Genomic DNA, 14728 nt, shown 5'->3' on the forward strand with positions numbered 1-14728 from the left:
AATTCTTCTCTAAATGTGCTTTTAAAAAATATTTTAAAATCCCTTTTTAGATTTTGGAAACCGCTGTGGAAAACCGAAAGGACCAAGAGAGCCACCTTCAGAATGGACATGATGAACACTTGCTAATTTTTATACTGGAATACTCAAGTGCCACTGAACTAGAACAGTAGTATCCCATTCTTTATTGGGGGAGGGAGAGGGGGGAGAGGGACTAACAGTGTAAACACAACTACACAATGGTAATCTGTAGCTGTACATTCACCCAAATCTTAAATATTCATAACAGTGGAGTCTAGTATTGCAATCTAACTTTGAGGCCATCAACCTGCCTTATTACACTTAGTAGCAAGTATTACATAAGGTTTATTTTATTACTTCAAGTATTATTGCCTTAATGTCCTTTTAACCCTGTTACACACTGTTTATAGACATGTTAATATAGTGAAACTTTTGACAAATTGAGTTTATGGAAAACTTTTTTGCCAATGTTTGATTACCATGTACACTTTATTTTGTATACGTGCAGGGCAAACAGGTATATAATTTGATAAAGCTGCAATCATAAAGTATTAACAGAAGGTGTAAGCAGTCTCTGCATGATCTAAATTTTTGTGTACCCCTATTTGTAAATTATTTGCCCTACTGTTAGTAAATAGCTGTTTTTTTTAAGTGCTGAGCGCATATCCAGAACTACAAGATAGCAGAGATGACAATTGTAATACATTTTGTAAATTGTAAACAAAAGGTTATTTTTATATTATATGCTGTTTAACTGTCACTTCTGATTTGTCCTGGTTTTCATCTAATTATGGAGAGTCCGTAAGTGCCTTGAAATACCAGATTTTTAGCCTAAATATGTTTCTGATTGCAACAGCGTATCATCAAATATTCAAACTGTGCCAGTAAATGAGAACACTTAAACTCGCTCTTCAATTATTGTTCGTAGTATATTTCAACTACAGAGTGTAAAAGTGTAACATTTCTAGAAAAAAGTATTTCTAGCCGACACCAGGTTTATTATTACAGTATACTAATGGGTGTTTATTTGTTCAAACCCTTTGAAGACACACTGTTGAAAGAACCATTGAGGGATACTCCAATTTGCTAGAGAAAAATAACTGTTTCACTAAATGGTCAGGCATGCATGTAAAACTAAGGGTTCTTACAGAACTCTCGAGTCAACACTATCTCTTGGCCTCATACAAGGACAGGGTTAAGTCTTGTACGGCTCCACTACGTCTGTGTTTTTGTTTCTGTAACATAAATTTAAAGTAAAGAACTATTTCTTCAGTGGTGTTTCATGTATAGAACACAGAACAGTGGCAATAGAAAACTATTACACATGCAGGATTTAAAAAACCACGCACAGAGCTTACTGAAAAACTTTCAATCTCCACTTTAAAATCTAGCATATCTAGAACACGAACGAAACACATTTTCATCTCTCTGGAATTCAGTGCCATCTCAGAACTGGCAAAGATTAAAACTAGTACCGGCTTGTTTCAGTCAGCCAATACTTGTCCCGTGATCACAACAGGTTTGTAATTTAGGCTCATGCTTGACTGCACAGCAATTTTGTGTCATTCTATGGGAGGAGAGGCTTTTGAGAGCATTAACCATTCTCAGTGACCCACTTGGAATTTTTTTAATATATTGAATTGTATTGAAAGCACTTGTCTGCTGACATTCAAATATAAAAACTCAAATATCAAACAATTAAAACATAAACAACCATCAGTATTGCAAGGCCAATGACCAAGCTTAAAAACCAAAATTGCTGACATACTTCAAGCAGCTGTAATATATATATAATATATATATATATATTATGCCCACTAACTTTAATAAAATTGGGAAACAAATTGTGTGTGGGAGGGAATCTGCATTATGCCTGGGAGAACAAATGTATTCAGTGCCTAAAGCTGAAAAAGCTTGGTGTTAGGTTGAATCGCTGTAGGGAGTTCCACAAGATACCACAATCAAAAAGTTCCTGTATCTAGTACTCACCCAAATGTAGGCACACTCATTACAGTTGGGCAGTCCAAACTGGGGTGGTTGGGGCTTTTTTAAAAACAACAACATTTTTGCACTTCTCATGCTATGGGAAAGCCTTTTGAAGGGGCCAGGGTGGCACCATCCTCGCCCGGGCCCCCTGGATGGGGCTGTAAGATCTTAACAGACACACTCAAACGGACATATGGCCCCTAAAATATGCTGGTTCTGTTTAGCACTTTATGGATAAGTATCATTTTGAGTTTTGCCTGAAAGTGAATGAATAGCCAATATAAGTCTCAAGACTCAGATGTGTTCCCTGTAATCTTGTAGACAACCAGCCGTTGTTTTTCACTTGTCTTCAGAAGCATTCCTGCCTAGAAATTGGATGCAATTGGATCATGGATAACTGTAGTCAGATTGTGCCTCATAATATATTGAAAAGATTATTTGTGATCACTGTAAAGGGTAGAAGCTTACTTGTCTTAGATACTAAAGGGCTTTCATCTTTCTTCACTTTTATTCTCTTGATGTAGTTCCAAAGGGATGGAAGAAATAATGGTTGTAGCTATCAGTTGCTTGTTGCTCACAGCAATGCATGAACTCGTGCACTTTAAAAGTCAGTAAATTTCTGACTGAATCATTTTTATAACCAGCTGCAAATACATACGCATTATGATTTCTGAACTTTTTAATGCCCAATAACAAGTGCTGATCAGTGCCAGAGGATACTTTTAAGTCTGATATAACAGCTACTTATGCCTTTCTGCACAAGGAAGGAACTGCACAAACATGGTATGCCTTCATACATCATCAGTGAACAAAGCAGTTTTCATAACAAAAGCTTATGGATAAGATACGTGATCAATAAAGAGAGCAAAAGGTACCATTTTTAAAATCAACTTTTAAAACTTTTCCTATATCGATATAAAAACAAACACCTCGTCTAGACATTTTGATTTCAATACTGAAACACTGCTAGAACCTAAATTTAAGAGTACTGGTCAAAGTAATTTAATAAAGTTCATTGTTTTTCGGAAAAGCAAATCCTTCTTATCGATCCATAAACTTTTTGCTCTTATTTAAGATTTGGTCTTTGGAAGTCTTGATTGGCCCTAATATATCCAAATAGTGATTGCATTGTTCACAGTTGATATGTTGGTTCCAAAGAACTGCAAAGCAGAGTTCCATTTGCTGGATGTGGTTTCCTGCGTCCCTTGTTTATTGCAGTGTCTGAAAAACTGCTTCTGAAGGTATGAACACTAATGAGGGGCCATACAAAGTGGGAATTGTCAAGGTAGAAACTTCCCCTTGCATGTGGAAGTTGAAGTCCTCAGTCCTCTTGACCCAAGTAAGTAATGGTAGCAAATTTTGATTTATGCTCCATAAATAATTTAAGCTAGTATAGGGTTCTATAAATCTACCCAAATCACTCAACTATTTTTGCGTTAAATATGGCATAATAGAGCAGACTAGTATGCATACCAGTTCCTACAGAATATTTAGAAATAGCTATGATTATGTATTGTCAAAGGCTTTCAGGGCCGGAATCACTGAGGTGCTGTGTGGTTACCGGGCTGTATGGCCGTGTTCTAGCAGCATTCTCGCCTGACGTTTCACCTGCATCTGTGGCTGGCATCTTCAGAGTATCATATGAAGATGCCAGCCACAGATGCAGGCGAAATGTCAGGCGAGAATGCTGCTAGAACACGACCATACAGCCCGGAAACCACACAGCACCTCAGCTATGATTATTTTAGCAATGCTATCTTATGTATTATGCCTATAGCCTGTCTCAGAAAAAGATATTAGAACTAGGGTTGTATATTTCTCCGCCACAAAACTCAACATGCCAGACCTTCTTTGTTGTAGTCCTAGTGCCTTCTAGTCCTGCTCTCCCACATCTGTTTGAAAATAAAAACCACATATTGGCATTTAGTTTAATCATATAACAATATACAACTATAAATGGACAGGTTGCACCAATGTGAATCAATAATTAACAAAATAATTAGTTTGACAAAGGCAGCACATAAAAATGAATGATAATTCTCATATTCGTTTGGGAATATATTCTAATGCGGAAGCATACTATTTATTTTCTGCTGCACCTCAACTATATACTAACATCTTTTTCTGAGACTGAGCATAGTCTGTCTCAAGCTGCTTCCCATTGGCCAGGTCTCATTCCCAAGGCCTTAGGATCAGAAAGCGATCAAAAGGCTTCCAGGACAAGAAGATTAGGTAATGTAATAACAATAGTGTGAGAGGCATCCATTCCCCCAAATATCTTAACTGTGGGAGGTCTCCTAACACATTTGAGTCCTCAAACCGCAATTTTTCACAAATTTCAGAAAATCAGTCCACAAATTTTCTTCCAACACCATGAAGCTGACATTTTGGTCACTGAGCTTGGAGAGAAACTTTTGATTGTTCAATCATAATTTTCAATGGCTCATTTCCTCTTGGTGTGCTTCTGTTTCACAAATTGTATGCAAAGCTGGGTGTACAGCGTGTTTTATCTCTGCTGCTTCATTCAGGCATGGGAAAAATTGGTCTGCAAGTCAACTTCTAGTGTCTGTAAGCAGTCACAAGAGTCTCTCTTGATGAGGTTCCTGTTATGGTTGGCAATGGAAAAACGTTGGCAGTGTGATATGCATTTCTTGGCTTTGAAGCATTTAGTGTAAAAACATTATTACATTATCTTTAACCTGTGTGACAATATTCTTAGATGATTTCTCAATGAAAGTTGGGAGCACTGAACTCCCCCCCCCTTCAATTTTCCCTTTGAATTGATGCCAACTCAGAGGAATTTGTATTCCGCTATGTTTCTACTAGCAGGCTACTCTATCTTCATATAAGGAGATGAAATCTAGTGCCAGAGTTTAATGAAGACACAGAAAATGACTGATATTTCTATCACTAAATGTTTTAAGGAAAAGGTTGAATTAGGCCATATTTTGAATAACAGCTGCTGATGAGATTCCTTTAATTCACTCTAAAAGAACAGCATGTACAATTTATAAGATTAGGCATTCCTCTGAAATTTAGAATCCATTTTCAGAATTGGAGGTCCCTAAATTTCTGACCTGCATGGATGCATGCCTATCACTGAAAGGAAATGAAACCTAGTAGGTAAGGGAGGGTTTCCTTTGGGTTCAAACCCCCCCCCCCCATTACATGTCTGAAGCTCTGCCCCTTGTTTTTGCTTTTTTTGGTATTTTAGTGGGTTTTTGGCCTGCAGGGGGCACGGTTTTTAGGCTAGCAGCACCAGAATTACAGGGATTTGCTGAGGGACTCTCCTGATGATACCACCCAGGTTTGGTGCAGTTTGGTTCAGGGGGTCCAAAGTTATGGACTCCCAAAGGGGGTGCCTCCATCCCCCATTGTTTCCAATGGGAGCTAATAGAAAATGGGGGCTACACCTTTGAGGGCCCATAACTTTGGATCCCCTGAACCAAACTTTACCAAATCTGGATGGTCTCATAAGGAGAGTCTCCTAAAGATACTCTGAAATTTTGGTGGTGCTAGCTTAACAATTGCACCCCTGACAGCAGGCACCCCCCAAATTTCCCCAGATTCATCTTTTAAATCCATCCCCTTCAGAATGGATTCAAAGGGAGAATCTGAGGTCTGCAGTTTAAATATTGAAAGTGATGCTGTTTCAGGGTGGGGGATAAAAATCTATATCTCCGTCACTGAATTAAACCCACCATTTTTCTGCCAGTTATCTTTAAATTTTTCATAAGGAGGCATTTCATGTGTGTTAATTTTATTATCTGATGTTCATGTTTACAAAAAACGGGTGAGGAAAATGGTATATGAAGGAGAAACACATTTCAGTTACTTTACTTCAATTATACTGCTCATTAACTCACCAGCCTTAACCAATATCACAATAAATGCAACAAAAGTAAGTAATTTAAATAACCAACCAGTTACTTCACTTGAAGTGCTTTAGATTTAATTATATAAATAAAAATTCTTGACTACTACCAATGTAATTCCTAAATCTATGCCTGCCAAGTTTCCTAACTATCTTTTGTTAGCAACCCCTCATTAACATAAAGAAAAGGAGTAATTCACAAATTCCTAAAGCTACAAACATTTCAGTAAGCAATAGTCTCTGCCCAGAAGCATAGCCACAAAGTCTATCAGAGTATGAGTTCCTTTGCATTTAACCCTGCATTACGTGGGAAGGGAAAGTTAAAATGCTCTCCGGTATCAAAGAACAGTTTAAAAATCTAAATATGATAAGGCACCTTTGGGTAAGACAATCCCAAAAATAAAGGGGCCCATCCTGTTGCAAGTTTCTTAAATAGCATAGAAAGAAAGAACAGCCAATTTGAGCGGGGCAAGAATTTGCATATGGTTACTTTTTTAAATTAATGAAGTGGATGTCCTTTCAAATTATGGCGATATATGAAGATCTATTTTCCAACAAAAAGTCTTCCTGGCATTTGACAGGAATGGTCCAATTGGGGGGGCTGAAGGCAGTTGTAGAGGCAGCTGGGCCTTACACTGGTGGATTTGTCCTCCCCAGGGCACTCACCCCATCGGAGGGATAAATCTGTTGGTGGGCAGCCTCCTGGGGCACTCCAATGTGGGGCAGAGCACTGCATCAGCATCCCTGCACTTCTGCAAGTGTGGGTGTTCTGGAGGTGTGCTGGAGGCATGGCTGGGAGTGGGGCCAACGTTAGTTGGCTTCCACCCCAGCTCTGCCTCCTGGGATGCCAGTGCCCCAGGTATAGCAGGGTGATGCGGCAGTGCTCCTGGCCACTACAGGGCGCTGGATTGGGCTGTAAGACTTGTAAAATCAGGTTCAATATTCATTACAAGAATACAATATTAAATACAAGAAAACAATGTAAAATGTTCCACTCAATATCCGTGTCTCACTGCTCTGCTTATTCCCATTAACTTCTTGGAAAACCTGTTGAACAAGTTCACAGTTAATGTGATACATCCCTACTGTAGTGTCACCTTGGTGTTTAATGTTTCTCAACGTACTTTAGCTTTAAAATGTTTCTGTATATATTAAACTGTACTTACTTTAAATATAGTATCAGGCAAAAGCTTCTCATGCAAATATTCAACAGAATTTTTTTTGAAAACCTTCAACCCTGTAACTGCCAACAAGAAAAAAAAATTGGCAGGAGATGCTTGAATGCCTGGAGCATAGAAATAACTGTGATTGGATTTTATTATGGTAGTTTTCCAATAAATTAGAAAATGAATGTTTCTGCATTGGGCACTGAAAGCTAGTTCAGAGGTTCAATTTTCTTAACCTGAGCTGTGAGTGAAAGTGTATCTATGGCTCAGTTCAGAAATAACGGTAAGGCCTCAGGCTTATATTCCTCTCCTTCCTGTGCAGTAAGCTAATGAACAACTTATTGCCTTTTGCAATAAACCAGTTTTTCATTCTGTTCAACACAACAAATTATGGTTTGAACTTTCCCTGCAAATCAGGATTCTGTACAGGATTCCCAGTTTCAAATCCTGGTTTTTAAGAAAAGCAGAACCAGTGGAGCTAAGGCTTCTACTCCTCCCCCCCCCCTTTTTTTTATGTGCCAGCAAACAATGTCATATCTAAACCAAGCCTAAATGGTTCAAACTTTCCTAGGCTTTTGAATTGCATTTTATGGTTTTAATGTTGGAATCCTGTCATGAGAATCTTTGTATTGAGATAGGTTATGAAATAAAGATAAAAGATGAAATATTCTCACTAAATTTGTAAATAAACTTGGTATGTTCTGACCAGATAACTTAGTAACAACATCTTCATTATATGAGGATGGAACTTCACTATTCTCAGCCAAATGAGTGGACAGATTTCACTAAGAAGTATGTCAGAAGTTAAGACTGATGATTTATTAAGTAAATGATCAGTTAATATTGAAGTCACAATTTAATAAACATGTAAGAACTGAATTAAAGACCAATCATCACTTAAAAGAACTTCCTAAAAATACTTATGACTGTGTCCCAAAGACCCTGAATAAAAATTTAATGATATGCAGACAGGCTGCACTTCTGTTTATTTTAAAGTCCTACAGAATGCAGTGATACTTACTTGGAAGTATGAATACTGTACAGAATAGCTGAGAGAACCTAACCCATGGCATCTATACTCTGTCTCAGGGAAAGAGCAGCAGAAGTAAAAGGATCCTGTTTCCACAGGGGGAAATAATACAGATTCCCTTTTAGTGTTAGAGAATCTTATTTAAGTGCCACTTTTGTCAAAACCATTATTGCCATCTCTGTTAAACACTGAACTTTGAAAAAAACAGCATTTATATTGCCCCAGACTACTACCCTGTTTCCCCGAATATAAGACATCCCCGGAAAATAAGACTTAGTAGAGGTTTTGCTGAAGTGTGAAATATAAGGCATCCCCCAAAAGTAAGAAGTAGCAATGTTTTTGTTTGGAAGCATGCCTGACGAACAGAATACAGAAATATAAGATATCCCCTGAAAATAAGACATAGCACATCTTTGGGAGCAAAAATTAATATAAGACACTGTCTTATATTCGGGGAAACACGGTATTAGCAAGACTTGCCTTTTTGTAAATTTGCGCCCACCATTTTCTTGCCTGTTCCTGCTGCTGGAAACAAAGTGGCAGGTTCAACATTACAAAAAGGCAAATTTTGCTAATAACCATCTGGGACAATATACATGTTCTTTTTTCAAAGTTCGATGTCTAACAGTGCAGGAAAAAATGGTTTTGATGAAAGTGGTGCTTAAATAAGATTCTCTCTAAGGCTAAAATAATTGGAAGAGGGGAAAGGCAGTCACTAGGACCCCGTGGAGCATTTAAACACAAGGAAGGTCCAGGAAGATTGGGCACATTAATTCCCACATCTTCGAACATCTTTCTTGAGACAGAGTGTAGGTTTGCCAAATCAGTGTGAAACCTACTAAAACTTCCTGTTCCTTATAGAAATCTGTTTGCTAAATGGACAGTCAAATTCAGTTTAACTTAACTGTCTTGCTGCTCCTTCTCTATATTTTTTCCAACTATTCCAACTCTTTCAAATATAAAATATAAATTTATATAATGTCCTGCTTTTTCTATGCCATTCATCATTGTAAAAAGCTGTTTCAGTAATTATACTCTAAATCCAGTTACGATGCTGAATTTCTAGCTGTATATGAAAGTTTAATAGTAGATTAAATAAATAAGTGGGACTGCAAATACAAAATATCAATAGTGACATATCAGAATAATAGGCAGTCAGTGTTAATGTGTCACTGTGAGATATTTGACCTTTTAGTCAACCCTTGCATTTTAGAAAATCCAGGTTTTCCACCTCTCAATCAGAGTTGAACAATGTTTCCATTTCGGTAGTTTACAAAGAAGACATTTATCTGATTCCATTCCACAGGAATTATAAGCTTTGAAGAGCACAGTCTATCTACAATACTTTATCTCCATTATGGATGCAGCAAAGTCAAACAAGGCCTATATGATTTGTACATAAACGAAGAACAGCTTTTCTGTACAGCCACTATGTCAACAGTTTTGTGGTGTAAAGGTGCATGTTCTCATGCATAAAAACGCACATCCGAAGTATGTGTTTCTACCTGTTAACGGTAACATGCTTAAATTTAAATCAAGCTGATTCTTCAATAATCTGGAATTGTGGAAACAGATGAAAACTAAAGTCTGGGCAAGGACACACTCTCCTTCCTTTCTTTAAATGTACTGCTTATTTAAGCCCAGGACTAGAAAAATATTTAATACCAAGCATCAAACTATACAAATAATGTTTCAAGCATCTAAACATTACTTCTTAGTCCTATAATACAGTTTATCTTTATTGCAGCATGCACTGGCAACTTCACACCCACTCTACTATGCACACTCCAGCTTTCTGGACTCCCCACTGTGACTCCCTGAGAGGCAGAGACATCCTATTATAAATATTATGACACACCATATACACCATTTGAAATCTGTATACTGCCTTTCCAGCCTAGTCAAGGCAACTCTCAGTCAAACCAAACCAAACATACAAATAAAAACAGAAATAACAGATTGAATTAGATTTTAAAAATTCTTGCTTGGTTAATATGATGTTAGTGGAGTAAACCTTACTATATGTCTATGAATATTGTTTTCAGGTGGTGCATATGTCACAGCAGACTTAAAAGAGGCATTCCCATTTGAATGAGAAATAATAAATGCCATTTTTGTAAATTCTTGTATTTAACGTTTTAAAATTGTCTGCAGCCATCTTTTTAGCAAATCAAAAGACTTTTACCCTTTCCATATGGAAGACACCATCTTAGAAGAGGCATTCCCATTCGTGTGGAGGAATGAGTTTTAAGAATGCTGCCACTCAGTTGTGTATTTAAAATATGCAATATAAAATACATTTTAAATACTTTTTAACAACTCTAGCGCCTCTCTAGTCAATTGAAAGGTATTTTAAGACACTGCCTTAGAAGAGGAATTCCCATCTGCGCATCAGTGTCTGCAAGTGTAAGGGATGCCTCTTAACATGGCTGCCACACTACTCTAAAACATCACTAGCCAAATGTTTTAAGTAAACAAGAAAGACCTTTTTAAAAAAATTGACGAGCCTAACAAAACTTTTGAAGGGAGAGCGCTGCTTTCTCTGCTCAGGGCAGCTTCACTACTTCTCCGTCGGCCCACGCGTTGCATGGATCCAATCTTGAATCAGCGTGATCCAGCCATCAAATCCGAAGCAGTTTTCTCTCTTTTTTAACGGAAACAGATAAATTCAACCTATTTTCCCCTCTTCCGGAATCTCTGTCCTTTCCTTTCGGGACTGTCCTCCTGCTGTTCCCGGGGCGCCTCAGAGGCATCCATTACAGCCACTCGCTTCCCCTTCCCAACTGCGCCACTCATAACCGGGCTGTGGCAAGCCCGTTCCCCTTTCGATCTCTCCTCAGCCATTGGTGGTTTCCCCCGTCACTCCGACTATGTCCCCGTTTCCATTGGGAGGGAGGAAAGGGGAGAGAAAGAGGTGCTGGGCAACCCGTGTCCCGCCTCCTTCCTCGCTCTCTCGACCATCCCGCCTCTCTCGAGCGACTCGCGTTGAGAGGTAAATACAAGCAGGATCTCAAAATGGCGGAGCCGCCGAGTCCCCTTCGGAGCGCGATGGTGGCGCCGCCGCCTCCTCAGCCACCGGAGCCCTTCGCTTCCAACCTGGTGGCAGAAGTGCGGACCTCCTCGCGCGGCTTCCACCCGGCCGCCAAGCGCCTGAAGGGAGCCGAGGAGCGGGGCCTCAAGGGCCCGAAGCGCGTCAACGGTGAGGGCGGCGGTAGCAATAGGCGGCAGGCGCCGCCGCCGCCACCTCACATCCCGGTGGCACCGACCGCGGTTGCTCCCGGCACCTCGGCCGTGTGGAGCTTCACGGCATTTTCCTCGGCGGCAACCGCCGGTGGCACCACCAGCAGCACCAGCGCAGGCGGCGGCTCCTTGGTTTTCCCGCCTCAGCTGCCCCACAAGTTGCTCTTGCCGCCGCCCTCTTCCCATTCCCACCACTGCTTGGCCGCGGGCGTGGATGGAGGAGGCGGCGGCAAGACCAAGCGGCCCAAAGAGAAAAGGGACAAGGAGAAGAAGAAGCTGGCCGGGCTCTTGGGAACAGCAGGCGACGGCGGCCTGAGCGCGGCCGGTCGGGAGGAGAACGGCGAGGTGAAGCTCCTGCTTCAGCAGCACCACCACCACCACCATCTCCACCACCAGGAAGGTGAGCTTCTTGACCCTCGTATTTGTGGAAGGGCAGTGATGGGCCTACCCTGCGGGAGGAGGTCAGGGGGGTTTCGGGTGGGGAGGAAAAAATGGGAGGCTGAAAAGGGAACGTGGAAGAGCAATTGGGGGAGGGGGGCTGGGAAGGGATCCCTCTCCAGACATGGGGGCGCCCGGGTAAGGGTTCATGGGAGCGGGAAATGGTCGTTCTCTTTCCAGCAGAATCGGCCCCTGGAATGGCTGCTCAGTTGTCTGCCCGCACATGGGAGAGACACGTTGGCTTGTTAGCAGCTGCTCTCTTAAGGGCTGACGGTCGCTGGACCTCCAGTTCCAGATCTTCTTCCTGCACACTCATGAGTGGCTCTGAGTGGAGGAGGTGGCTATCTAGAAGAGGGGAGCTCGGTGAGGTGGTGGGTGTGGGTGCATCTGCGAATGGTGTAATTCAAGGCAGCCACAGCAGCGCAGTCTGGCAGTTCCTGTAAAAAGGGGGTGTGGAAACGGCCCTTATTGCCTTAGGTGGAAGCAGCAACGGGCTTGAGCCTTTCAGACCTATTAGGGAATAGTGCTGACTTTGGTAAAAGGAAGAGGATCTGAAAAGGAAACACATTCTCTGTAATAATGGAGATTAAACCTCGAAAAGTCACAAATTAAAAATCGGGAGGGGAGGGTCACAAATTAAAAATCGGGAGGGGAGGGGGAGAAGGAAGGTGATGCACAGAAGTGGTAGAAGTGAGCATACTGGTGCAGCTGAACAGTTAAGGATGTACTTGTTTCCATGAATTGTTTTGGCCTTGTAAACTTTTTAAAATTTACTTTATACCTTGTCTTTCTCCTCAGTGAAAACCTGATGTGACTTAACATCATTCTCCTCTCCTTCACTTTATCCTCAGAATAGACTTGGGAGGTATAGAGTTTGTGATGAGTGTCTAGGACTGACTCTAGGTCATTCACCAGTTTTCCATGGCACAGGGGGAATTGAACCTCTGTCTCCCAGATTCAGTCTGACACTTTAACTGCTATACCGCACTGACTTGTACTTCCTATTTTGTACACCTCAAACCTGCATGTGGTTGTGTAATGATTATGGAAATAGTTCATGGAAGTGCCTTGTATACATGACTGCCATCAAAGGTACTTAGAATCATAATAGTACAATTCTCTGAATGCTGTTTAATGTAATCATTAGGTAACAGTTATATTTAACATTAAAAGTTCCTGGAAGTGGATTGAATAATCACCAGTAGCCCAATTCTATGTTTATTGAGAAGTAAGTCTAATTCAGGGGTAGGGAACCTGCGGCTCTCCAGATGTTCAGGAACTACAATTCCCATCAGCCCCTGCCAGCATGGCCAATTGGCCATGCTGACAGAGGCTGATGGGAATTGTAGTTCCTGAACATCTGGAGAGCCGCAGGTTCCCTACCCCTGGTCTAATTGAAGTGTGCATCTTATTCCTGTCTATAATGTTGTGGCCTAAATAACTCTGCTATGGGAGAGACAATGGTAGACCTCATTTGGCACTGGTGCCACCAGGAATTCTTCCTTCTTTAGACCAATTCAGACAATTTTGACAGCCTATGTATACCAGTTCATTGATCTCATGTGGGCATTGATGGACCTTGGTAATCACAGTGTGGAATTAGTAAGAATTAGGGTAATTTGGATGCCTGAAAAACGGAAGGAGTTACTCGGACAGATTGTCAATGGAAGGGAGGAATCAAGCACACTGCTCTCTATGTACACAGGTGGCATGGAAACCAAGAACACCAAATACAGCTCATGGGCCATGTCTCTTACAGCCCCATCCACAGCCCTCAGTGGTGGGAAACATGCCGCCTCCAAGAGGGCTTTCTGGCGAAAAATGCAGCCCCTCCTCCAGAAAGCCCTCTATGGTCCAAAGGGCATGACAATGCACTCCCAGCCCTAAACCCTGGGAGGAACCTGACTGATATTGGCTCCCCCTCCCCCAGCTGGCATCCAATTGGGATGCCAGCACAAGCCAGGTTTTGCCACCACATACCTGGAAAGTGACCACCCACTGGTGTGTCTGCCTCCTCCACTTGGGAGGGCAAATGCTCTGGCGCAAGGCTGCACCGCTCCCCCAAGCCTTTTTCCCCACCTCCACCCCGATTGGGCCCCAATACATACAAATAGAGTTTTCCAGAAACTTCCCTTATCCATGTCGTGGACTTCCTGCTCCAAAAGTACAAGCAGCAAACTCTAAAAATTGTGTTTATTTGGATAATTAAAGGAATCTGAGTACATAGTTGCAAAACTGTTCATTTAATATGAAACAATTTCAGAGGTGAATAAACTGGTCCTTAACATTTCATACCTGGACATAAACCAGTGTATCTTATTGATTCAGAGGAGAGGGTGTGGGCTATGGGGACTGTGGACTGCATTGAAAGGAGGGATATCCTTTGCCAAAAATTAATGATGAAATCATGCATCCATGCCCTTAAATTTCCCTGCAAATGTTTGCATAGTGCTTTAGACTCTAAGAGAAATAACATCAAATGGGATGCTTCTACATAGGCCGTATTCTAAATGTTGTTTGATCTTTTTATTATCCCCATAGTAACTATATTTGCAGGGGCCCTTCATCGCAGACAGACTGGAATAAGCATTTGAAAATTCAATTGGAAAACACATAGATGAAATGATGGTTTGTGAGGAGTTGGCTGGGATGGGGAGAAGCAGTTGAGAAAGTTGGGCAGACAGTGCAAGACTGATGTCAGAGGCTTGGTGAATATTGTTGAGCCATAGTGGTTTAGTGAATTTTGCCTTTAGTGTTGACAACTGAGGTTTCAAGCTAGGGGAACAGGAAGCTTCTCATTTTGCCCTAAACTTGATAAGTACATTGGAAGGAATATGGCAGAGTTTGGGGACAGAATTGGACAACACATATTTCATGATATGCATTTTAGCCCTATTTTTGCACACATAGCATTCCAAGAAACATGAAGGTAGGACTTGACAAATCCCAAGCACCAAGTAGCACCTAGAAATACCA

At 41.1% G+C, this 14728-nt stretch overlaps 2 protein-coding genes across 3 annotated transcripts in view; both read left to right on the forward strand.

The window, feature by feature from the left end:
* The window catches only part of PTPN12 (protein tyrosine phosphatase non-receptor type 12), a 65078-nt gene extending 63788 nt beyond the window's left edge, over positions 1 to 1290 (forward strand). For both annotated transcript variants that reach the window (XM_048500006.1, XM_048500008.1), the window contains one exon: positions 51 to 1290. Coding sequence is in view for 1 of the 2 variants with exons in the window: in XM_048500008.1 (XP_048355965.1) it covers positions 51 to 112 (62 nt within the window). In the remaining variant the exon portion in view is untranslated. The remainder of the gene's footprint in view (positions 1 to 50) is intronic.
* Positions 1291 to 11089: 9799 nt separating this feature from the next.
* RSBN1L (round spermatid basic protein 1 like) overlaps positions 11090 to 14728 on the forward strand; it is a 48493-nt gene continuing 44854 nt past the window's right edge. Inside the window, exon 1 of the mRNA XM_048499457.1 lies at positions 11090 to 11714. Within this exon, the coding sequence (XP_048355414.1) occupies positions 11090 to 11714 (625 nt within the window). The remainder of the gene's footprint in view (positions 11715 to 14728) is intronic.

This window comes from Sphaerodactylus townsendi, linkage group LG06 (genome assembly GCF_021028975.2).
Source record: "Sphaerodactylus townsendi isolate TG3544 linkage group LG06, MPM_Stown_v2.3, whole genome shotgun sequence".
NCBI lineage: Eukaryota > Metazoa > Chordata > Lepidosauria > Squamata > Sphaerodactylidae > Sphaerodactylus > Sphaerodactylus townsendi.